Source organism: Beta vulgaris, chromosome 9 (assembly GCF_026745355.1).
Source record: "Beta vulgaris subsp. vulgaris cultivar EL10 chromosome 9, EL10.2, whole genome shotgun sequence".
Lineage (NCBI taxonomy): Eukaryota > Viridiplantae > Streptophyta > Magnoliopsida > Caryophyllales > Amaranthaceae > Beta > Beta vulgaris.
Window position 1 is genome coordinate 22,254,967 of NC_079210.1, and position 24,924 is coordinate 22,279,890.

Below are 24,924 nucleotides of genomic sequence, written 5' to 3' on the forward strand. Positions count from 1 at the left end.
TACTAGTAATACAACGAGTCTCTCCATTCCAGATTCCCAATGAGATGCATCTGCAAACCTGTAATGTCAATGCTTTCTCGACTCTACTCACCCGAAGGACCATCACAGGATCAATAGGCAAAGCCATGATCACACACACAGACAAGCACGTAATCAGCAAAGATGAGTACTACATATCAGACATAAATAATCCTGAACATGAAATTACAAAAATAACATGCAGGAATAAATAATAACATAAGTATATAATACTCTGCAGGTAACTTTTACTGAACTAAACTTAAACTAACTTTTTATCACTTAAATGGAATAGTTATTGGGACGAGTTGTCTTGCCTACTAATGTAAAATGCGGGCGCGACTCCGCATTTCAGAGTGACCTGCGATATCGAAGAACCTTTGAAATAAAGAGGGATGGTGATCAATCCATTCCTAGAAAAGCTATGGCACTCTCACTATAACTCCAACCCTTATGTCCAACTCTAGACGTGCACCAGTCTAAAGTCTATAACTTATTCTCGTTGCACTTTACATTAATTACATTTTATTACTTGTGTTGACACCAACCAAGCAAATAACACATAATTAATAATCACACAATCATAACAGAATTCCTTTTTATTTTTGGATTATTAACAAGTGATCACAACTTATCAACCAAGACTCCTTTACTTCCTTTTTAACCTTTACCAACTTACTTGTTGAACCTAGCCAACAATAAACTTTACCTTTCTATAGGTATACCTGGTAACTTACCAAATAAGGTCCACGGTCCTTATAAGATAGTAAATAATACTCAAAGAATACATGTAACACATGATTCACCTTAACATATATTAATTCACTCACGAATTAATAAATGAACTACTCAACATGCTTGCATCAAACATTCCATACAAACATTTATAATCTGATAATATAATCACTTCTCAATCACATGCTGCACATAGGTACATAACATGTAAAATAAATTCCAACATCCACATATATGAACAAACATGTTCCTATAGATGATACTAATATTGAAATACTCTTAGAGCATGCTTCTAAATCATATAGCACGTAGACAATGTACGTACCTTGTATATACTAAGCAGTCGGCCACTTTTAACTCGTTAAAAGTCTCCTACAACGAAATCTCCGCCTAGAAAATAAAGTAATGAAAATTAATAACTTGAACTAAAAATTCCAGCAACTTTAAAACGATTAAAACCCCTTTAAAACGTGTTTTAAAATCGTTTTTACATGCCAACTTACGTTATTTTTAATCCATAGTATAGTACAACTATTCTAGTGATTAAAAATCCTTTAAAACTCTTTAAATACTTCTTTTCTGAAAATACAACACTTATAATATTTAATAAATCTTCTGAAAATATACTCAACACATTTAAAACTACGTACTAAGTAAATCTCATGTTATATTATATATATAGTTTCTAGAAATTAAAAACCCTAAAAACTATAAATTTCATGATTAAAACTAAAATAAACTTAACATAATAAATCAGAAATTTATTATAATAATATTCATGATTACCGAAAATATATGTGCATATAAAACAGTAATTTAATTTGCAAATATGATAATTAATAATAAAATAACATAAAAACTAGTACTTTAATGAAATCTTAGAGAGGAAGAAAGAAAATAACCACAACATTGGAGTAAAAAGGGGAGCCGGACAGCAGTGGCAGCAAGGAGTACCCGGCGGCAGCAAGATTTCGGCTCCTGAAAAGATTTGTGACGTTTCTTGTTCAACAAGCACTACAAGAATACACGTCAAAAACGACGGCTAAAAGCCGACGTTGATCAAGAAAAAGCCGTCGGTATTACAATCAACGATGGCCAACCGTCGCTGAAAGCCGGACGTTGCAGATTTAGACGGTATTTGGCAAATCAACGACGGCCAAGCCGTCGGTAAAATATCACCGACGATTCTTTACCCAATTAGCGTCTGTGCCAGCCAGCGGTCGTTAGATTTGCAGCACCGACGGTTTCGGTCTGTCGCTAATTTACCGACCGTGTTTAGCCGTCGTTGCACGAACGTCAGCTCAAAGCAGACGGTGATTCGCCGTCGGCGTTAAGCCGTCGCTGTTTGGTAAAGCCGTCGTTACTTTATGTCTAGCCATCAGCAGCACCTTCTTTGAAAAACGACCGTTTAGCCGTCGTTGTTTGAAGTTTAGCCGTCGTCATGTATTTTTATTACGTTAAATAGTATTATAATATTATATGTTATAATTAAACCTGAACCTGTACAATCATCCAGCACCGAAATATACTACATTAAACCTGAGCCCGCATCGCCTCCTTCGCATTATATATGTTAAACTAAAAAAATATGTAATTTAAACATCAAAATGGATTAGATTTATGTGCACAAAATACATCCCGATGTCGGGGAAATAAGTTATAAATGTCTATAATTAGACAAACTACCTAGATTAGTTATATGTACGCAAAATAGATCCCGCTGTCGGAAAATCAAGTCAAAATCGAGTTCCAAAAAAGTATACCTAAACATCTAAAATCAAAGCTAGTTATATGCCAATAAATATACACTATAATTTAGTAATCTAGATGCCAAAACCAAAAAAACTACACTGTCGTGGGTGTCTAAGTAGCACCAGTGCCACCAGCAGACCCTGGGTCATCGTCTGGTCTGCGTTGTGGAGAGGGTCCTGTGTTGCAACCAGAGAACAAGTGGCCAAAATTAGACATGTTCCGCATCATTTCTTGGACGAGGGCCCGATTTGACTCTTCCGCCGTGCTGCGAACCTTGCCTCCGCTTCTTCCATCCGTGCAGCGACCTTTGCCTCCACCTGCGCCTCAAGCTGAGAAAAAATGCACGACGCATATGGTTGTAAAGAGCCATCTCCTCGCCCCGATGCAGAGTTGTAGTACAAATGATTTCCCTGACCCAACCCCTGCACTTTACCTCTGTTCCTCCCACCCACTGTCTCCCAATACAACAAATCTGGGTTCGGCTATGACTCCTGAGTGGTACATTCATCCAGCTTCTTGTTATATGTCTCCTGCATTTGGTTAAATACTCATATTCATGCATTTTCAAGAAATATGGCCTAAAATGAGCTAAATGACCTATATTTGGTTCTAACTTGCCTATATTTTGTAATTTCTATCTAAACTACAATCTAACACATTATACTAAGTATATATATCATATTTGAGGTGTTTATGATTCAAACTAACCTAAACCAACTCATATTCATGCATTTTCAAGAAATATGGCCTAAAATGAGCTAAATGACCTATATTTGGTTCTAACTTGCATATATTTTGTAGTTTCAATCTAAACTACAATATAACACATTATACTAAGTATATATATATCATATTTGAGGTGTTTATGATTCAAACTAACTTAAAATAACTCATATTCATGCATTTTTAAGTAATATGGCCTAAAATGAGCTAAATGACCCATATTTGGTTCTAACTTGCCTATATTTTGTAATTTAAATCTAAACTACAATCTAACACATTATACTAAGTATATATATCATATTTGAGGTTTGATGATTCAAACTAACTTAAACCAATTCAGATTCATGCATTTTCAAGAAATATGGCCTAAAATGAGCTAAATGACCTATATTTGGTTCTAACTTGCCTATATTTTGTATTTTCAATCTAAACTACAATCCAACACATTATACGAAGTAGATATATCTTATTTGACGTGTTTATGATTCAAACTAACCTAAAATAGCTCATATTCATGCATTTTCAAGTAATATGGCCTTAAATGAGCTAAATGACCTATATTTGGTTATAACTTGCCTATATTTTGTAATTTCAATCTAAACTACAATCTAACACATTATCCTAAGTATATATATATATATCATATTTGAGCTATTTATGATTCAAACTAACCTAAACCAACTCATATTCATGCATTTTCAAGAAATATGGCCTAAAATGAGCTAAATGACCTATATTTGGTTCTAACTTGCCTATATTTTGTAATTTCAATCTAAACTACAATCTAAGACATTATACTAAGTAAATATATCATATTTGAGGTGTTTATGATTCAAACTAACTTAAAACAACTCATATTATTTTATTTTGCAAATAAAAAAGCCTATAATGCCTTAAATATATGTTTAAAGGTATGTATGTACCGAGATTTGTTTTGCTTTCTTGTTTGCTGCGATTTCTCCTTTTCCAGCAACAATTTTTAAATGAGTCTTCAAGAACAACTCGGGGGCGGTAGGGAGTACTGCTCCTATACTCTTTGCCTGTACACATTGTTGAACAAAGACTTTATTTTTTACATATGCGGAAAATATCATGAAATTCAAACTAAGTAATACATATGAAACATTCTTACCATCTTTTTAGCATGTTGTGCCGCGGAGATGGAACCCTGAAAGTGTGACGGCTCAACTGGATTAGACAGGGAGCCACCTCTTCGGTTCTTCTTCGCCTTCTCCGATTTCTCGAGGAATGCGAGCTCCTGACTTTTCTTTTTCATTGTTTCATAGATGGTGTTCCCCAACCATTTTGGCCTTTCTTTAGCTTTGTTGAGCACCCAGTACCGCAAGTCTCTCAAACGATTTCCAGCTTTCATCAGGTATGCTTTTCTCACTTGGCCATCTAACTTGGGAGCCCATTCGTAAAGAGCCTTTAACAAACATTAAAACAAGTTGTTAATAAACTAATATAATAAATTTAATTCTTCAAAATTCGATTTATACATACCATGAATGAGTTCCACCAATGCGTCCTTGTTGCATCATCCACCTCACTGTAATTAAACCAAGGTTCTCGAAAATGACCCTGGAAAATGTCAGTGATGGACCCGCTAACTTTGTTATCATCAAACCTGAATTGAAAACAAACACTTAAATTATCAATATTATTGAAAATATAAATATTATGAATCATATATTAATTTAGAAATTTACCACAATCCAGTAGGGCTTAAAACCCTTTTTGATGCACGGTTTGACCCTTCAGCTTCCTCCCTCTGGCTGCTCGGCGTCTCCGGTACGTGGTCACCAATGTCACGTGCCTGTGAATCATCACGTTGCGTCTGAGAGCCAAGGTTCAGGGATTCTGGAGCTCCTGGATCTCAAAAAGCTCCCTGCGAATCAAATGCCCACGACCTTGGCTTCCACCTAAGCCATCTCGACCTCCGCGCCCCTTAGGATTAGACATGATTACCTATATAAAAAAATAAATTTATAAATCATAGTGGATGATTAATCGTTAGTCTGCCATCATAACAAAATATCGTCTACCATCAAAGTGAAGAAAAATCTAGCATCATTACAAAATAACAAGTAATCTTCAACATAACAAAATAACAAGTAATCTTCAACATATCATTACAAAAGTCACGAACTTTAATATAAATGGTGTTCTTAATACAAGTTATGATATACTAAAACAAATCAAAGTGAATTCCATCCTCGCTTAGTTCATCATCACTATCGTCATCCAAAAACCATCATCTTCATCGTCATCATCCTCGCTATCTCCAGACTCGAAACTAGACTCTTCTTCATCATCACCTGAGGGGACTTCAACAAAAATATCTTCATCATCTGCTTGAACACACTCGACATCTTACCCTCTTCATAATCGGGAATATCACTTGGATCAGAAAGAGTTGGAGTCCCAACACTTGTCTCCTGAAGGAAGTCGAAGTCAACAGGAGCATCAATCAAGACCTTGCCTTTGTCCTAAACACAGCCCACCATTGAGCACGATCTCTTTTCAAGCTTGGGTACGGTGCAAAGTATACTTGGCTAACCTGGTATGATAGCACAAAGGGATCAAACTTGGGGTATTTCTTGGTATGGTTGACTTCAACTAGCTTGTATTGATCGATGTTCATTCCCCTGACATTGTCCATCCAATTGCACTTGAATAAAATAGTGCTATATTGCCTAAGGCACCAGTAAACTTCAATTCTATAACATCATCTAGAATCCCAAAGAGATCACTCCCTCCGTCATTAGATACACACTCCATAATTCATGGTGGACTTGTGTTTGCTTGATCCTTGTGTTTGGAAATTGTATCCATTAACATAGTATCCATTCCAAGTGCGAACTAATGTCGAAGGACCCATTGCTAAAGCAAACAGTACATCATCATTTGGTTTGTCTTGAATAACCTATTAAAATAATTCTATGTTAGATAACTTTGTATCAAGCGAGATTTAATAGTTAACAAACTCACTTTCGATCTAAACCAATCAAGGTATTCTGCTTCATGTTGCACCCACACATCTTCTGCACTAGATAGGTCGAATTTGAAGAATGTGGTCCTCGAAACCCTTACAATCATAACAATTGTTAATGTCTAAATTAAAATAAAATTTAAATTTGTAAATAGTATGATTAATAACAAGTGTTTTACTTTTCAAATTCTTGTAAGATGCCTGTATTTGCTAACACATATGGTGTGCACGTTGAAGTTCTGCTTCAGTTAAAAATCGTTTCCACCTGCATTTGACGGCCGACCACAATCAACTCTAAATAGTTCTGGGACATTTTCGTCGAGCATCCTATCAACTTCATCAGTGACATTACGGCCTAAATCTCGTGTCTTAGTATCCACTCCTTGCTGAAAATAGTTGGAACAGAAGTTTGCAATCTCTTCACACAAGTACGCATTACAAATGGAACCCTCCACACGAGCCTTATTACCAATTTTGGTTTTAAATGATTAAGGAACCTAATAAAGTGGTTATGAAAAGAGTTACATAATTGCGAAGAAAAATAAAAAAAGATATATGAAAATGAAAGATAATGTACCTTTCAAAGGGATATATCCAATGGTATTGTACGGGACCACATAGCCTAGCTTCGCGTGGAAGGTGAACCGGTAAGTGTTCCATGGAATTGAAGAATGATGGTGGGAAAATCTTTTCAAGTTTACAAAGGATCTCGGCTATGTTCTTTTCCAATCTTTCCATGTCCTTTACTGTGATGGTGGAGCAACACAAATCACGAAAAAAGAGGCTGATCTCAGTAACAGCTTTCCACACATGAACCGGGAGCAACTCCTTTAATGCTATCGGTAATAATCTTTCCATGAAGACATGACAGTCATGACTTTTCATACTGTGCAGCTTACCGGACTGCATGTCCACACATCTTGTTAAGTCGGAAGCATAACCATCGGAAATTTTAAATCTCTCACCCAGTTGCATAATACTTTCCTTTGGGCTATGTCCAGTGCGAAAGGCGCTTTTGGTGGAGTTTCTTTTCCGTTCGCATCCTTGGTAACATGAAGTTGAGGCCTTTTACACAATTTAGCAATGTCTTTTCTGGATGCAACAGTGTCTGATGTCTGTTTTTTCACATCCATAATTGTGTGAATTAGTTGGTCGAAAAAGTTTTTCTCAATGTGCATGACGTCAAGGTTGTTACGAAGATGGAGAGTTTTCCAGTATGGGAGCTCCAAAGACACTTTGTTTGAACCACCCTTTTTTCAACTTTTTCAAAGTATTAAGTGCTTCTGGCCCATCTGTAGCCTTTGGCAAGTCTTTAACACAAGACCACAACTCTTCCCCAGACATGATGTGTGGCAGAGACCCTTTTTCAACCTTATTTCTGCAAAAAGCTACTTTGTTGTTACGAAAAGGATGATCTATGGGTAGGAATTGACGGTGACAATCAAACCAAGAAACTTTACCCCCATGGTCGAGCCAAAAAGCTTTAGATTTGTCCAAACAGTAAGGACATGCCTTTTTCCCAGCTGTAACCCAGCCAGATAGCATACCGTACGCAGAAAAACCACTTATTTTCCAAAGAATGGCAGCACGCATATTAAAATTTTGTTTCCTAGAAATATCATAAGTTGTTGCTCCAACATCCCATAATTGCTTCAATTCCTCGATTCAGGGTTGCATGTACACATCCAAGTTTCCCTTCGGATTTTTAGGACCGGGAACGAGCAACGAAAGAAACATGAAGGGTTTCTTCATGCACATCGATGGCGGCAAGTTGTATGGGGTTAAGATGACCGGCCAACATGAATACTGACCCCCAAACTTTCCATGTGGACCAAACCCATCGGTACACAAACCGAGCCGAAAATTCCTAGGCTCAGATGCAAATTCGTCAAAGGATCTATCCAAATGCTTCCAAGCTTCACTGTCGCTAGGGTGAGCCATTTTGTCTTCGGCTCTTGGATTTTTGGCATGCCATGCCATTTCTTCAGCAACATTTTTTGTTGCATACAACCTTTGCAATCTCGGTGTGATTGGAAAATAAATGAGAACTTTCATTGGAACTAAAGACCCCTTAGAAGTCCTTTTGTATCTGTCGCTATTGCACACTCTACATCTGTCCAAGTGTGCATCAGTTCTCCAAAATAACATACAACCTTTGGGCCATGCATGAATCCTCTCGTGGGGAAGCTCTAATCCCTCCAAAATCTTATTCGTACCGTAAAATGTGTTACTCATGTTGTTGTTGTTAGGTATTGCTTCTTTCACTAATGAAGCAAACGCATCAACACACCTATGTGGCAAATTGTACTCACACTTCAGAGATACTATTCTAGATACCATTTCCAACACGGACATGGAGCTCCCTTCGTACAATGGTTCCTCAAAAGCCTTTAATAGGTCAAGAAACACCTTTGCTTGAGGATTAGGCTCCTCGTCCATTCCACTAGGCTCTTCAAAAGTGGACGGTTCTGGGTTATTCCCAAGAGCATCGAAAATCATTTCACGGTATGGATTAGATGGCTCATGTGCGGATCGAGGTAACTCTTCACCATGAGAATACCAATCGTAGTAATCAGGTATAAATCCCTTTCTATACACATGCACTTTGACCGTGTCTGCGTCATGATACGTCTGTTCTTGCATTTCAGACACGGGCATCTAACTTCATCCAAACCTGGGCTTTCAGGATTTGCTTTGCAAAATTCAATGAATTCATCAACCCCCCTCAAGAACTCGGGCCTCAAGTTAAGCCCATTGTCATATCTATCATACATCCACCAACGCTCCTTCCGTTTCATGGTGCCCAATTCTACAATTCTAAATCATTTCAATCACAATAGTCATTAACAACCCACATACGTACAATTCTACAATTCTAAACACATGATGATGCAAACATATTTATTTAAATACTTAAATTAAATTTATAACATTATCCAAACTTTTTCCACGAAAAGAAATATGTCAAAAAAATATAAATATTTCAAATAGTGTAACAAATAAAGGAATGTGCAATTTAACTTTTATAACATTTAATAAAGAAACCATCATATAAATTATTGTGATAATTAATACACTAACTTAACCTTCAAAGTATTATAAACTAATAAATTAAAGCGTACCTAGAGGCGGCAGGGCAATCCAACGGCAAGGACACAGTAGAGAGACGACACTGTCTGACGGCAAGGAGACAGTGGAGTGTGGCCACCTACATTCACAAAGCAAACACTCACTTAAACGGAATTAGATAAATGATTCCATCTAAAAAAAATCAATTATTCTCAAATGTGAATGACTGTAAAGATGAGGGAAAGAAACAGAAGTAGTGCATTATGCATCTAATTGGTTTACAAAAGTGAGTGAAAATGAAAACATCCTATTCCTTTCCTTTATCTCCCCTACGTTTTGTACAATGGTAAATGGCTCATTCACTCAGTCACTTCTCTCTTCCCTCTTCTTCCCACTTCTCTCATCCGGTTATATTGGAACAATCACTCTTCTTCTTTGTACCCATGATATGCAACAGAGCAGCGGATTACAATAATAACAATAACAAACTAACATGAACAACAAACAACAAACTTGAGATGACAAAAATTAAACTCAAACTAACAAACAACAACAAACTTGAGATTGAAGAGGCGGCGGCAAGGTGGTCCTATAATATTATCAGAGGTAAGATGTTGGACTAGCATTTCATATGACGAGTTTCAAATTTAATAAGTCACTTGTTTATTTACAAACTACTACTATATCTTAAAATAGATTGAAAATGAATATCAAAACGTTGAAGCAGCTTTTCGTGATAAAGGACGGTTTTATGTAAATCAGAACCAAAATGATTTTTGCTGATCAAAACTGATTTTCACCAAACAAAGATATTTTCTGATTCTCTAATTTTCTTATTCTTATGAAGTTCACTGATTTTTAAAGAACTGTTATTTACTATTGAAGTTGATTCTGCTATCGTTTTTCTCTCTTATGTTGTCGAGATGCATCGCTATTAAAGGGATTATGTATGATTTGAAACCCCCCCTTTTTTTTGCACACACAACTGAATGAAGTTTCTTGGACTATAAAAACCATGTCATAGCAAAAGTCAATGTTTTTTTTTTCAATGTTTGAAAATTCTGAAAATAACTGATTCAGGAAGAGTTGTGGAGGAAATCATGTGAGGTCAAAGGCTGTAATTGTCTTTGAAAGTTGACTTTTAGCATATACCATAATCTGTTGAAGGGAAACAGAAGAATCTGTTATTGTGTATTAAGTTTCAAGGGAAAGGCATGATTCATGACTTTGTGATTATAGTATATACTTCTGCAATCTGAACCATCCAACCAATTCTTTATGCTATATTGCTAATTAAAACTGATTTTTACCAAACAAAGATATTTTCTGATTCTCTAATTTTCTTATTCTTATGAAGTTTACTGATTTTCAAAAACTGAATTTTACTAATTAATTAAAGCTAACTTTTACTAAATATACAGGGCATAAGGGAAACCACGAAACTAAACCCGGTTATCACTGGTGCAGTGGTGTTACAAAAAAGGATTTACATTAGCAGTGCAGCGACCGGGAACAAAAGCTTAGACTGAATTAAAAAAAAGAAAGTCTCAGACTGAATTCAAGGAACAAAAGCTTAATCTGAAGAAAAGTGACAGGTATTCACACTATTATTTAAAATTTTCCCATCAGACTTTAAAACTATCTCCCATTTGTAAACAGAAGGAAACACAGCAAGATGGCTTAATTTACACTTACAAAGAAGGACCACCTTGAGATTGAACACGCGGCAGCAGGGCGGCAGAGTCAGCGGCGGAATTACGCAGCAGCGGCGGAAGGGCGGAGTCCTTCAATCCAAAAACTCAATATTTAGGGTAATAAAAATTAAAAATAAAAATAAACATAGAGCTGTAGGAATTACCGCCGGCAAGATGTTTCTGTCGCCGGTCTCGAGTCGCTGGTCGCCGGAAATTAAAATAAAAAAGTTTCGCCGGCGATTTTTTTTGAGTGCGTGCGTGGGAGTTTTTTTTGAGTGCTGGGAGGTTGTTTGAGAGAAAGGGGGAAACGACTAACGACTATATTCTTGGGACTGTGGGAGTTTGAATGGGAGTGGGTTTAATTCGTAAAAAATTAGTGTCAGCTTCAGTAACTTCACCGACGGTTCATAGTCGTCGCCCAACCACTAAAATTTCTGAAATTAAAAAATTCAGAATGCCGACGAGTTTAAACCGTCGTTGATAATAGCGACCGTCTAAGCCAACGCTGTTGTCTAAAAAAGCCGTCGGTAGCAACATCGGCTGTAAACCGTCGCTGATTACATGTCTAACGACTGTTTTGTTGGCCGTCGCTACATAGCTGTCGTTGACTGGGCATTTTCTTGTAGTGAAGAAACGTTACTTGAAGAAGAAGAAGAAACGAACTTTTGTGAGAAAAACTGAAGAACGACGCAAACCAAGAGGAGAGAGAGAGAATGTCGAGTGAGAAGAGAGAGAATCACGTGAGAAGAGGAGGAGAACAAAGTGTAGGGTGAAAATATTTTGGGTTTTTAGGATATTTATATAAAGGCTTTTACTTGTGGGCTTAGGAAAAGAGATTTTAATTAATGAAACTTGATGACTAATAAGATGGGCTATTCAAGACTTTAGTCATCAAATGACTCTTTCCCTTTTTATCACTTTTGGGCTTTCGATTCCATTAAACTTCCTTTTCAATGTACTTTTGAATATTTAAAACTTTTATTAAAACATGCTTAATTAAAATATTTCTAATTTTATTAAGCTATGAAATATAATTTCACTTGACTTTTAAAATAGTCAACCCTCTTTAAAAGTCAAACCATTTTTCAAACTCATTTGGATTTAAATATAACTACATAAATACTTAAATATATTTATAAAAATTCTTTAAAATTGTGGGGGATTACAGTTGCGAAGAGTAAGCCACAATATAAACTTACTTCTAGAGGAAGCATTATTATTACAAATCAATCTCTTCTAGTCTTTCTTCTCAATCACTCCCATCGAAAGCTTATAAACTCTTTTAATCATAAATTTCTGATCAGGACAAATACTCGGCCAGACCCCTAAATCAGTCACCATCTCCCTAGTCTTAATCATGTTCCTGGAGTAATCATGAGCAACTGGCTTTAATGGTTACAGTAGTCACAACAACTCTTTTGATATAATAAGCATGGACACATTTTACCCACAACTTGTCTCTCTTAAACTCAATAGCCCAAAGAAGCTTCATCTTGGCTACATTGCTCCATATCTGCATGTTTATCAAATTCCAGCCACCACAACTCTTAGGAAGATGTAAAACATTCCCAACAACAAGAGAATTCCTTCCTTCATCAGGGGTGCCAGACCACAAAAATCTCCTACAAACACCCTCCATTGCTTTTATCAACTTCCTTGAAAGAGGGAAGATGTGTGCCAAGTAGTTTTGCATACTACTAAGAGAACTTTAAACACTAGTGGAAAAAAACGCAAGGGTTGCAATACAAGGGATACGGTGCAAGGGCTTCGGTTAGCCCAAAAACCATAGCCCTTTTGCATACAAAGGACTGCAATTTTTGGGCTAATCGCACCCCTTTTCCGAAAGGGTTGTCTTTTTCATAAAAATCGCAGCGCTTCACTTTACCTTTTTTCCCCCTTTGCACGCATACACACAGAGTGCCCTTCACTTTCCCTCTAACTCATGAATTTCCCTCCCTCTAACTTACACAATGCCCTAATGCCACCTACACTCAGCCAACGCACAAGTCACCCTATCGGAGTGCCACTCACCGGAGCGCCCACGTGACGCATCAACACCATGCCATTCATCTCACCACCATTATGGGACTGTTGTTTCTGGAGCATCTCCACCAGCAACCACCACCCACTAGAGGAAAAAAGTGGAAGGGCTGCGCTTTAAGGGCTGCGTTTTTTAGAAAACGCAGCCCTTAAGTATGAAGGGTTGCAGAGATCTCGAAAATACAACCCTTTTGATACGAAGGGTTGCAGTTTTTTGGCCATCCGCAACCCTTTATGTAAAGGGTTGCAGTTTCCCAATTAATCGCAGCCCTTTTGAAACGAAGGGTTGTGGTTTCGCAATTAATCGCAGCCTTTTTGAAATGAAGGGTTGCGCTTTTTGGAGCCCGCGGCCCTTCACTAATGTGAAGGGTTGCGTTTAGCCCAACAACCGCAGCCCTTCACTTTAGAAGGGCTGCAATGAAGGGATAACGCAACCCTTCCTTGACTAAAGATGCACGCACAACTTTAGACTACGCACAACACGAATTTCCCTTGCTCTCACTCTCACTCACTCACTCACTTACTCCCTCTCACTCTCATTCACTTACTTACCGGAGCCCTAATTCAACCACCGAGGATGCACCACCGATTTTCTCTTCTCAAACGACGACGACGCACCACCACCGACGATGCACCAGTTTTCTCTTTGCTAAGGGTGTTTAACCTCCTCTAGTTGCGGGTTTCTAGTTACATGCTCCACCACCACGACGCAACGTCGGCTTCACTTTCTCCTCTCCTCCTCTAAAGGTAATTCCCCTTTTTTCATTTTTTTACTTTCCAAATACATTAATGCAAATTGTTCGGTTCAAAACTAAGGGTTTTAGTTGTTTTTACTATAATGTAGCTTGTAGTTGCTCCTTTCCTAAAATCAAAGTATTAACTTCTCAAAGAGCGTGTTTTTTTTATCACATGAGTTAGGATAGTTAGGAATTAGGAGTGGTGAATGAGAGATATTGGAGGAGAGTGAAGACATAGGGGTGGGAAAGGGGTTGGCAATGGGTGGGGGAGGATGGGAAGGGGGTGTAGGAGGGTGGGCGGGATGGGGGAGGGTGGGAAGGGTGTGGGGGAGGGTGGCAATGGGGTATGGAGGGTAGGGAGGGGGTGTGTGTGGTGGTGGGGAAGGGGTGGGGAGGGTGTTGTTTTTACTTAAAGTTGCTTGTCTTAATTCATATTATATGATTAATGTGCAACTCTTTTAGTGATTATGTGATTAAATGTTAACAACTCACTTAGTCGCATAATCCTCTTTTGATGTAGCACATTGATGTCGAATGATCATGTGTAATCTTTTTTGCATAACCCATGTCCACTCTTTTAGTTAAATTTGCTGATCTAAATTGATATGTGATTAAAATGTGCAATGTCGGTTTTGTTAATTGTAGGAAAAGAGACTAAGCAAAGCAAATAAAGTTCCAACTAGGGATGACAATGGGTCCAGGACCCTACCCAGACCCACCCAGACCCTATCCTAAAATTAGGGTATGGGTCTTAATTTTTTGGACCCTATGGGTAAGGGTAGGGTATGGGTCTTGGTCCAATTGGGTAAGGGTATGGTATGGGTCCTCTCCTTAAATAGCCAGACCCTACCCAGACCCTACCCATAGACCCATTTAAATAAAATATATTTTTTTTATTTTTTAAAATTAAAATAATTATAGATATAAACATAACCTTCCAACTTCTAGCACACTTCCAATAAATTTAAACCCTAACCCACCCTCACTTACTAGCCGCAAATCTCACTTCTATCAAACTCACAATTTCTCTCTCGCATAGAGTACGCAATTGCATGTGATGTTTCTTTTTGTAGAAATGAAGTAGAAGTGTAGAACTAGTAGAAGCTAATTGGAAAATTAGTATATAAAATTGTGCTTAACGATTATATATACATTTGATAATGTACGCGGAATTTTTTTTTGTGTTGGACCCATTTTAGACCCTAGACCCTACCCAGACCCTACGGGTACGGGTCCTAAAAAATTTTACCCTATGGATATGGGTAGGGTAGGGTATGGGTCTATATCAAAAAATTAGGGTATGGGTATGGGTCTAGCCTTACCCTACCCAGACCCTGCCATTGCCATCCCTAGTTCCAACAATCTCTTCTCTCTTCATTTCTCGTCACTTGTGTTAAGAGATAACTAGTTTAATTTATTTGTATGTTTTATTTTTTGTTTGATTTGTTGATGAGCTAGATAAAGTTGTCATGTGATTATAGGCCTTATCCTGTCCAATTGGTACTTTTGGAGTCATTTAACCCCAAATTTATTTTGAACATGATAATATGAGGTATTATATAACTAGTGTGTAGATTTTTAGGTTTGCATTAGTTGTTGGTTGAATTTCGGGAACGTAAATGTAATTTTAGGCCTATTTCGGCCTTTTACCGTCCAATTTGTACTTTTAGAGTCATTTAACCCCAAATTATTTTTGAACATGATAATTTGAGGTATTATATGACTAGTGTGTAGAGTTTTACGTTTGCATTAGTTGTTGGTCGAATTTTGGGAACGTAAATGTGATTTTAGGCCTATTTCCGCCTTTTCCAATCCAATTTGTACTTTTGGATTTATTTAACCATAAATTCATTTTGAACAAGATAATATGAGGTATTATATAACTAATTTATAGATTTTTAGGTTTGCATTAGTTGCTAGTCGAATTTCGGGAACGTAAATGTGATTTTACGCGCTTTTCCTGTCCAATTTGTACTTTTGGAGTCATTTAACCCCAAATTATTTTTGAATATGATAATATGAGGTATTATATAACTAGTGTGTAGATTTTTAGGTTTGCATTAGTTGTTGGTCGAATTTTGGGAATGTAAATGTGATTTTAGGCATATTTCGTCCTTTTCCCGTCCAATTTGTACTTTTAGATTCATTTAACCCCAAATTATTTTGAAAATGATAATATGAGGTATTATATAACTAATTTGTAGATTTTTAGGTTTGCATTAGTTACTAGTCGAATTTCGGGAATGTAAATGTGATTTTAGGCTTATTTCGGCCTTTTCCCGTCCAATTTGTACTTTAGGAGTCATTCAACTCCAAATTCTTTCTGAAAATGATAATATGAGGTATTATATAACTATTGTATATATTTTTAGGTTTGCATTAGTTGTTGGTCGAATTTCGGGAACCTAAATATGATTTTAGGCCTATTTCGGCCTTTTCCCGTCCAAATTGTACTTTTGGAGTCGTTTAACCCTAAATTATTTATAAACATGATAATGTGAGGTATTATATAAGTAGTGTGTAGATTTTTAGGTTTGCGTTAATTGTTTGTCGAATTTCGGAAATTTAAATGTGATTTTAGGCATAGTTCGGCCTTTTCCCGTCCAAGGGTGGGGGAGGGGTGTGTAGGGATGGCAACGGGTGAAATTTGGGTCGGGTGAGCCATCACCCGCATCCATCACCCGGTTAGATTGACTCTCATCCATCCATCCGTCACCCGCTTTACTCATCACCCGAAATCCATCCATCCATCACAACCGGGTGATTCGGGTAGGTCGGGTGATAAACGGGTGAAAAATCTAAATATCAAATTTAGATTATAACTATTAAAAAAAATCTGGGTGATTGATTGACTGTAATTCGGACTATCCACATCCATGTCTAAATAAATAGTGATCATGTATGACTCTAATACAATTTTCATATACTGAAGTGCCATAAAGATATATACAAGTATAGTAAGTGGGCAACTAAGTGAATCACAATTTTACAAGTATTATATATATATATATACAAGTAGGCAGTAGGCTACCAAGTGCATCACAGGGATCATGTATTACTCCAATAAGGCAAAAGGCAAGTATTGTAATTTCTCAAACAAGGTTCTAGTAGCAGCATACAAATGAGAAGTAGGCAACCATAGTTTCCGGCGAGTGTAGAAGAGGAAGTCTGTAAAGAATGTTAGTGTTTGGGGTTTTGGGAGGCTATAGTTTGTAAAAGAATCAAAGGTTAGGTTTAGGGTTTTTAGTTTTTATATTTAGTATTTTAATTTAAAATTTATTATAAAAAATTTAAACGGATGGATAATGGGTCGGGTGCTTAACCGGGTGGTGGGTCGGGTGATGGGTGAGAAATGGTCACCCGCATCCTACCCGAATCCGTCACCCGGTTCCCCCGTCACCCGATCTTCATCCGTTTTTTACGATTTTTCACCCTTTTATTTAAACAGGATGGAGCGGGTTACTGGATATCCACTGGATATTGCCATCCCTAGGGGTGTGGTAGGGATGGGTGTGCAGGGGTGGGGGAGGGGTGTGGTGGGGAAGGAAGGTGGGCAGTGGGGATGTGTAGGTTGTGAGGTGTGGGTGGGGTGGTGTGGGGTGGGTGGCGGGAGGTAGGTGTGGGTGTAGGTGTGTGTAAGGTGGGCCAAAGTGGTATGTGCACCCCTGCCCACCCTGCACACACCCTGACCTACCTCCCCACCCACACCTGCCCACTGCACACCTCCCCACCCACACCTGCCCACTGCACACCTCCCCACCCTCCCACACCTACCTTCCCACATCTCCCCCAACCCCCTGCCCACCCCTGCCCACCTCCCCCACCCCCTGCCCACCCTGACCACCTACCCCTCACCCCCTCCCCCACCCCTGCATATCCTCCCTCACCTCTGCCCACCTACCCCACCTCTGCCCACCTCCCCCAACCTAGGGGTGATAATGAGTATGGCAAGCTCGCAAGCAGCTCGGGCTCCGCTCGGTCAAAACTCGCCTCGTTGAAGCTCGGCTTGTAAAGCTCGTGAACAACTTGATAATTATTTTATACTAAGAAAAAATATTTTATATTAAAAATTATTTGTATATTAAAAAATTATTTATATATATTAAAAATTATATTAAGTATTTCTTTTAAGATTTAACTAGGTATAAAATAGAAGAAAGATAAAAGAAAGGTAAAAACAATTAAAAGAAAAAAAAAAACAAAAAGATAGAGAAGCAAACGAGCCGAGCCTAAACGAGCTCAAAAGCTGAGCCTAAACGAGCTCAAGAGTCGAGCTCGAGCCGCAAATTCTAATCTCAAACTCGAGCTTATGAGCCGAACCGAGCTCATGAAAACTTAAACGAGCTCGAGTCGAGCCCAGTGCTATTCGGGCTCGACTCGCTCGATAAGCACCCCTACCCCCAACCCCATGCCCACCCTTCCCCCACCTCTGCCCACCTCCCCCAACCTCCTGCACAACCCTCCCTCACCCCTGCACACCTCTCCACCGCTCCCCCACCTCTGCCCACCTACCCTCCCCCACCCCTACACACCCCTCCCCCACCTTTGCCTACCTCCCCCACCCCTTGCCCCTTCGCGCGGCTTGTAATTTTTTTCCCTTGAGCTATATATATTAATGTAATATTTTGTACAATTTCATAGAGATGGCTGATTTACAAAGGGCAGAGAGCTCGGGTAGTGAATACACTACCGAGGATGAGTCGTATGATGAGAGAAAGAAACAAGATAAATGTGATATGGAGGATTGGGATTGTGATGGTGAATAGCGGATGAAAATGCTATGATGGGAAAGGATTACGTACAAGACCGACCTCGTCGTGAAAAGGTATGTGCACGAAGTTCAAGAATTGGTAGGAATTCGCCGGAGACAAAAAAGAGAAGAGGAAGGGGACCTTCAAAGTCACTAGGGAAACAAAGCCTAATGACTTTGGAGTACGATCATTTGGGGCAACCTTGTGGAAAGTGGCCGCATAAGTATGGCATGCAAATTGGTCTTTGCATGCGGAAACTTTCCGTTATACACTCATGGAAAGAGGTACCCGAGGGCTTGAAGAAGTGTTTATAGGAGGATACTATGGTAAGGTTCATGTATAATAACGTTTACTTTATTCATTATTTAGTTATATATAAGTGTAATATTAATGATATCATATAAATTACAACAATTGTGGAAACTAATAAGTGAAATCCGTTTTGTTGTAGAATCTTTTCAATATCGAAGATGATGAAACAAAGAAGAGCCTATTTCTATCCGTTGTTGCCGAGAGATTCAGAGATTTCAAGTTTAAGTTAGTGTCCGGGTGGATCACTAAGCGGAGAAAAGTTGTAGGTACAAAGAAGAAGAAAATATACGACGTAAAAACGCCATCCGGTTCTCAAGCTTCACTGAAAGCATCAGTCGAGTCTTCCAATTACCATTTCAGATTTGGAGGAACATCAAACCGGCATAGTGGGAGGCATTTGTTGCCAAAAACACTACCCCACAAGCTATTGTAAGAACATTATACTAATATTTAACTACACTTAGCTCCAATTTTTTTTGTATTAACCTTTGTTTGTAAATTGTGTTTTAGGCAAGACGTGAGAAAATTAGTGCGAGCGCAAAAGCACGTAAGTATTATCATCATTTGGGTTCGCATTCATACAATGAGGCGAGAGAGGAGTGGATGTTCACCCATTACCCCAAAACGGCAACGGAAACTAGCTCAACCACCACATCTACACAGGATCACCAACCAGTTAGATTATTCGATTGGTGGTGTTCGATGCATGGGTTGATGCTAAGGGAAAAAGAGTGTTGCCTGATCCCGGTGCACAACAGATAGCCAACGCCATTGTAAGTAGACAAAAAATGTTATTTATATTCCAAGTGATATAACCCCAATTTTGTGTTGAATATGATAATATGAGGTAGAATGTTAATATTTACAATAATCATGGCCACATCATCAAATTATATGAATTTTGGGAACGTAAATGTGATTTTAGGCCTATTTTGGCCATTTTGTGTGCAATTTATAGCTTTTGAGTCATTTAACCCCAATATATTTTTTACTATGACTATATAAGGTATAATACATGTAGTGTGTATATTTTTACCTTCACTTTTGTTGTGGGTCGAATTTTGGGAACGTAAATGTGATTTTAGGCCTATTTTAGCCATTTCGCGTCCAATTCATAGATTTTGAGTCATTTAACCCCAATTTCTTTTTGCCTATGACTATATAAGGTATAATATAAGTAGTGTGTAGATTTTTACCTTCAACTTATTGTTGGTCAAATTTTGGGAACATAAATGTCATTTTAGGCTTATTTTGGCCATTTCGCGTCCAATTCTTAGATTTTGAGTGTTTTATCCCCAATTTCTTTTTGATTATGGTTAAATGAGGCATAATATAACTTGCATTCACGATCATTTCTCTCTTATCCTTATGTAGATTGGCTTGAAGGAAAAAGAGGCATCCGGTGAGTTCAGTCATAAAGGACACATCGATGCATTGCACGAAACTTTAGGACGGGACCACAGTGGACGCGTCAGGGGCGTAGGAGGTGTTCGCTTTGGGTTGAGAAAGGTTTATGGCGATCAATACACTACTGTAACACCCCCAAATTTCTCCACTTCAAAAACTTATACTTTCGTAAAATACTTGGAGAAACTTATGGGTATTACCACCAAATATAAATATATTTTGGCAATACTATAACTTGATACACAAAATATGCAGCGGAAACTTCTAACTTTATTTATAAAATAATATTATTATCCAAAAACCACAATACTAATATGAAAAGTCTAAAGACTACTAAAATAGTGATCTAATTCTAATGATCCCAAAAGGTTCCTCCCATGCATCATGAATCATCAATAAACCTGCAAACTACTCCCCGTAAGGAAAGTAGGGCAAAGCCAAAACAAATAGGAAATACGAGTCAGTTGAAATACTGAGTACAATTACGTGCAAGACTTGTAAACTTGTAAATATATAATTCACATACTTTCATAAACATGCTTTATTTCACAATTCTAGTGATAACAAAAGATAAGATCAATCCATTATTAAATTCACGTTAACACCAAAGAATATATCTCCTTTAATAATTCCATTAAAAGTGGAAAAATAATAATATAAGAACTTAACTTAAACCCCTTTCCTTGATCCGCGATCCTAAGTGTGCAACCCCCCAAGCTAGTATACCTTTATGAATACAAAGACATTGGAGTAACCTTAAGCCAACTAGTGGACTTGGAAGAACCCTTCTTGAACAAAGCCAAGGGGTAATTGTAATAAGAATAACGTAGGGGAAAATACTTTCCTTTAATTCAAATAAAGAATTATGATAAACAAACTTAATTATAGGGAATTAAAAAAACATAATTTAAACTTTTAAAACTAAAACTCATGCTAATATTTTTGAGTTACTCAAAGCCACTGATTTGCAAAAGTGGATTCCTTCATTAAAAAAAATGGATTATACATGCAAACTGATTTTTATTTTTTTATTTACTTTTCTAAAACAAACAAAACAATATTTGATTGGTTTAGCATATCTACGAGTCAACAAAGCAAGAGAAAATACAAGCTTTAATTTAATCTACCTAAATGATAAGAAGGTTTGATTAAACCAATTGCATATACCAATTCATATAATTTATACTAAAACACACATAACTAATGTATACATAATAATTAAAGATCAAGCCACGTAAACGTACCTTGATAATTCACGAAACAAGAAAATCAACTAGTAAGGGAATTTCACGAACGAAATCCTCCTATTAATTATAAATAGTTCTAATCAAAACGATGAACAATATATGAATTCTAAAAGAAAATTATGCTAAACTAACTAATTATAGACATGATTCATGCTCAAACAATCAAAACATGTTTTTATAAAACTCAAAAAAATCAAAAACTAGGAATTAAAACAACTTTTAAAAAAATAGAGTACTTACAAAACCTCCGCTAAAACTTCTCGGTGAAAAACTAAAACTACTCAAAGAGACCACTCACTTTAGGGAAAACTTTATAAGGAACTCTCAATATTTTTTTTTTTTTGAAGAGAAAGTGATGGATTAGAGGGGTATTTATAGTGTAAACTAGGGTAGAAAAGAGGTAAAACTTTCCTAAATTATTAAAATTAGGGTAAAAGAATTTTAAAAAAATAAATAAATAAAATTTGCAACATTACAAAGCTGCCGTGCAGCAGCTGTGTAATGAAGCAAAAAAACAACTTTTTTTGTTTCATTTTTTTTAAAAAAAAAAACTAACTCTTTCCTTTATTTGAAAATTCTTTCCTAAAATCAATTTTGTTTGATTTTAAAGAGATTGTTAAATCTTCCCAAATCAATTAAAATCCCATACTTTCTAACTCAATATAAATCTCATAAAAATCTGATTTTATAAGATTTAACAAAATATTTTAAATATTTAAAGTTTTCGGTTTTATTTAAAAGAATCGAATTTTCAAAACAACACTTATAAAAAATCCGAAAATTACATACTAAAATGTATAATCTAATTTTATTACCCAAAAATGAATTTTGGATTTTATAAAATTATTTATCAAATATTTGTTTAAATAACTAATTAAATAGATAAATGACAAGAGCAGCTATATTAAAAAATTACTAAAATAACCTTTAAAATTCAAACTATATTTCCCTCCAAATGACTCCCTCCAATGTGATTTTAAAATAGTTTAAAATGAGTTTTGAAGATAAAATTTAAAATTATTTTAAATAATCTCAATAAATGCCTAAAAATATGAGGTATTACAGTATAAACCCCTTAAAAGAAGTTTCGTCCCGAAACTTACAAAGATTTTAAAAATATTTGTTTTCATGCTAAAATTATGAATGCACATGTAAGATGCAATATAACGACTCTATATGCTCTAAGAATGTAAAAGCGCGCGAAACTCATCGCATTCTACCCCCATAAAAAGGGAGTTACGCCCCGTAACTCTACTAACCTCAATGAACAACTCTGGGACTTTCTACGCATTTCGTCCTCAGCCTCCCAAGTGCTTCCTCGGTTTTGTGATTGGACCAAAGAACTTTCAATAACTTTACATCCTTGTTTCTAGTATTACGGACTTTGCTATCTAGGATCTTAATCGGTCTTTCCTCATAGGTTAAGGTCTCATCCAATTCGATAGATTCAGGCTGCAACACATGAGAAGAATCTGCAATATACTTCCTCAATTGTGACACATGAAAGACAGTATGTACCTTGCTTAACTCATTAGGTAACTCTAAACGATAAGCCACCTTGCCAACCCTAGTCAAAATTTTATAGGGTCTAATGTACTTTGGGCTTAGCTTGCCTCTCTTTCCAAACCTCATTACCCCTTTTGTCGGAGAAACTTTGAGTAAGACGCTTTCTCCAACCTCGTACTCCTCATCCCTCCTCTTCAAATCGGCATAGCTTTTCTGTCGATCTTGGGCGGGTCGTATCTTTTCCTGAATTAACCTGACTTGCTTCACGGTGTCCTCGATAAACTTTGGGCCAAGTACAATCGTTTCACTTATATCATTCCAACATATCGGGCTTCGACATTTTCGACCATACAAAGCTTCAAACGGTGTCATTCTAATACTTGCATGATGATTGTTGTTGTAGGAGAATTCAATCAAATCCAAGTAATCTTCCCATGATCCTTGATACTCCATTACACAAGATCTTAACATGTCTTTCAATGTCTGAATAGTTCTCTCAGTTTGCCCAGGATGCATTGAGTATGGTGAGTTGTGAGCTTCCTCCATCAATTTCTGCTTAAGATCCCCTTGATTCTGAGGCACATACCATCTTCCCTTGAATCTCACACTGTCATCATAAAATATTTTGAAGTCTAGTGCGTGGCCCTCTTGAATTTTCTCCTTAATTTTCTCCAATTTATCATCCCCAGCTTGACTTTCCCTGATCTCATCAAGAATAGAATGTTGGATTGCTATGGCACCTAGTATATCTTCTACGCTTCCTAACTCCATGACTTCCAAGTTCATCTTCTGAAACTCCGTACATAACTGATCTGGCAATATTATTGCGTTAATCGAATGACTAGTCTTCCTACTCAAAGCATCAGCCACAACGTTAGCCTTCCCTTCATGATACTGGATATCCAAGTCATAGTCCTTAATGAGTTCTAACCATCTCCTTTGCCTCATGTTCAACTCCTTTTGAGTAAAATGTACTTCAAGCTCTTATGATCTGTATAAATCTTACAAGTTACTCCATATAAATAGTGTCTCCAAATCTTCAAGGCGAACACAATGGCAGCTAATTCTAAATCATGAGTTGGATAATTCACCTCATAAGGTTTCAATTGCCTCGAAGCATAAGCAATCACCTTTCGATTTTGCATCAGTACACACCCTAAGCCATATTTCGATGCATCACTATAAACCTTATATTGTTGACCTTCATCTGGCAATGCTAAAACTGGTGCTGAAGTTAACCTGTTCTTCAAGTTCTGAAATGCCTCCTCACACTCTGAACTCCAAATAAATTTACACTCCTTTTTCATCAAGTTAGTCATAGGCCTTGAAATCCTAGAGAAGTCCTTCACAAATCTTCGATAATATCCGCCAACCCAAGAAACTCCTTATATCAGATACACTCTTCGGAGTAGGCCATTCAGTAACAGCTCGAATCTTAGCGGGATCCACTGAAACACCCTCTTTCGAGATCACATGCCCAAAAATGCAACTTCCTCCAACCAAAACTCACATTTAGAAAGCTTAGCATATAACTGATGCTCTCTCAACTTTGACAAAACTTGTCTTAAATGCTCCTCATGTGCCTCCCTATCCTTAGAGTAAAACAGAATGTCGTCGATGAAAACAACAAATTTATCCAAGAACATTCTGAAAGTTCTATGCATCAAATCCATGAAAACTGAGGTGCATTAGTCAAACCAAAAGGCATCACCGTGAACTCATAAGTCCATAGCGAGTCTTAAAGGTTATCCTTGCGATATCATTCTCCGCAATCCTTAATTGATGATAACCAGACCTCAGATCTATTTTAGAAAAGATTTCAGGCCCCTTGAGTTGGTCAAACAAATTATCAATTCTCGGAAGTGGGGATTTGTTCTTGATAGTTACACTATTTAGTTCCCGATAGTCAATGCATAGCCTCAAACTCCCATCTTTCTTTTT

General features: G+C 37.2%; 3 protein-coding genes across 4 annotated transcripts; all 3 read right to left on the reverse strand.

Annotated features, from left to right (window-relative positions):
* Positions 1–2,336: 2,336 nt before the first annotated feature.
* Positions 2,337–5,890, reverse strand: LOC104903047 (uncharacterized). Its single transcript, XM_057392202.1, has 8 exons — positions 5,789–5,890; positions 5,606–5,717; positions 5,481–5,546; positions 4,938–5,103; positions 4,732–4,855; positions 4,361–4,654; positions 4,152–4,268; positions 2,337–3,035 (listed from the first exon to the last, which is right to left on the reverse strand). Exons 1-8 carry the CDS (start codon positions 5,888–5,890, stop codon positions 2,988–2,990), a joined length of 1,029 nt encoding a protein of 342 aa, XP_057248185.1. The 3' UTR covers positions 2,337–2,987.
* Positions 5,891–6,487: 597 nt separating this feature from the next.
* On the reverse strand, positions 6,488–7,158 carry LOC130590093 (uncharacterized). Its single transcript, XM_057392021.1, has 2 exons — positions 6,798–7,158; positions 6,488–6,717 (listed from the first exon to the last, which is right to left on the reverse strand). The coding sequence occupies exons 1-2, from the start codon at positions 7,127–7,129 to the stop codon at positions 6,576–6,578; spliced, it is 474 nt and encodes a 157-aa protein (XP_057248004.1). The 5' UTR covers positions 7,130–7,158; the 3' UTR covers positions 6,488–6,575.
* Positions 7,159–7,459: 301 nt separating this feature from the next.
* LOC104903046 (uncharacterized) lies at positions 7,460–11,411 on the reverse strand. Of its 2 annotated transcripts, none has more exons than XM_057392020.1 (4): positions 11,148–11,411; positions 10,998–11,073; positions 9,343–9,428; positions 7,460–9,037 (listed from the first exon to the last, which is right to left on the reverse strand). In XM_057392020.1, exon 4 carries the CDS (start codon positions 8,876–8,878, stop codon positions 7,886–7,888), a length of 993 nt encoding a protein of 330 aa, XP_057248003.1. In that variant the 5' UTR covers positions 8,879–9,037; positions 9,343–9,428; positions 10,998–11,073; positions 11,148–11,411; the 3' UTR covers positions 7,460–7,885. The 2 variants fall into 2 exon arrangements, with proteins under 2 accessions (XP_057248003.1, XP_057248002.1); XM_057392019.1 differs by having other exon boundaries at positions 10,985–11,073.
* Positions 11,412–24,924: the final 13,513 nt, after the last annotated feature.

Bases quoted from the DNA above. Each gene is read 5' to 3' on its own strand.
- LOC104903047 (XM_057392202.1), bottom strand. From the start codon at position 5,890: ATGGACAATGTCAGGGGAATGAACATCGATCAATACAAGCTAGTTGAA. The intron at 5,718-5,788 runs GTTAGCCAAGTA...GGCTGTGTTTAG, and splicing joins CCTTTGTGCTATCATACCAG to GACAAAGGCAAGGTCTTGAT. The intron at 4,856-4,937 runs GTAAATTTCTAA...TTTTCAATTCAG, and splicing joins TTAAGCCCTACTGGATTGTG to GTTTGATGATAACAAAGTTA.
- LOC130590093 (XM_057392021.1), bottom strand. From the start codon at position 7,129: ATGCAGTCCGGTAAGCTGCACAGTATGAAAAGTCATGACTGTCATGTC. The intron at 6,718-6,797 runs GTACATTATCTT...CCACTTTATTAG, and splicing joins TGGATATATCCCTTTGAAAG to GTTCCTTAATCATTTAAAAC.
- LOC104903046 (XM_057392020.1), bottom strand. From the start codon at position 8,878: ATGCCCGTGTCTGAAATGCAAGAACAGACGTATCATGACGCAGACACG.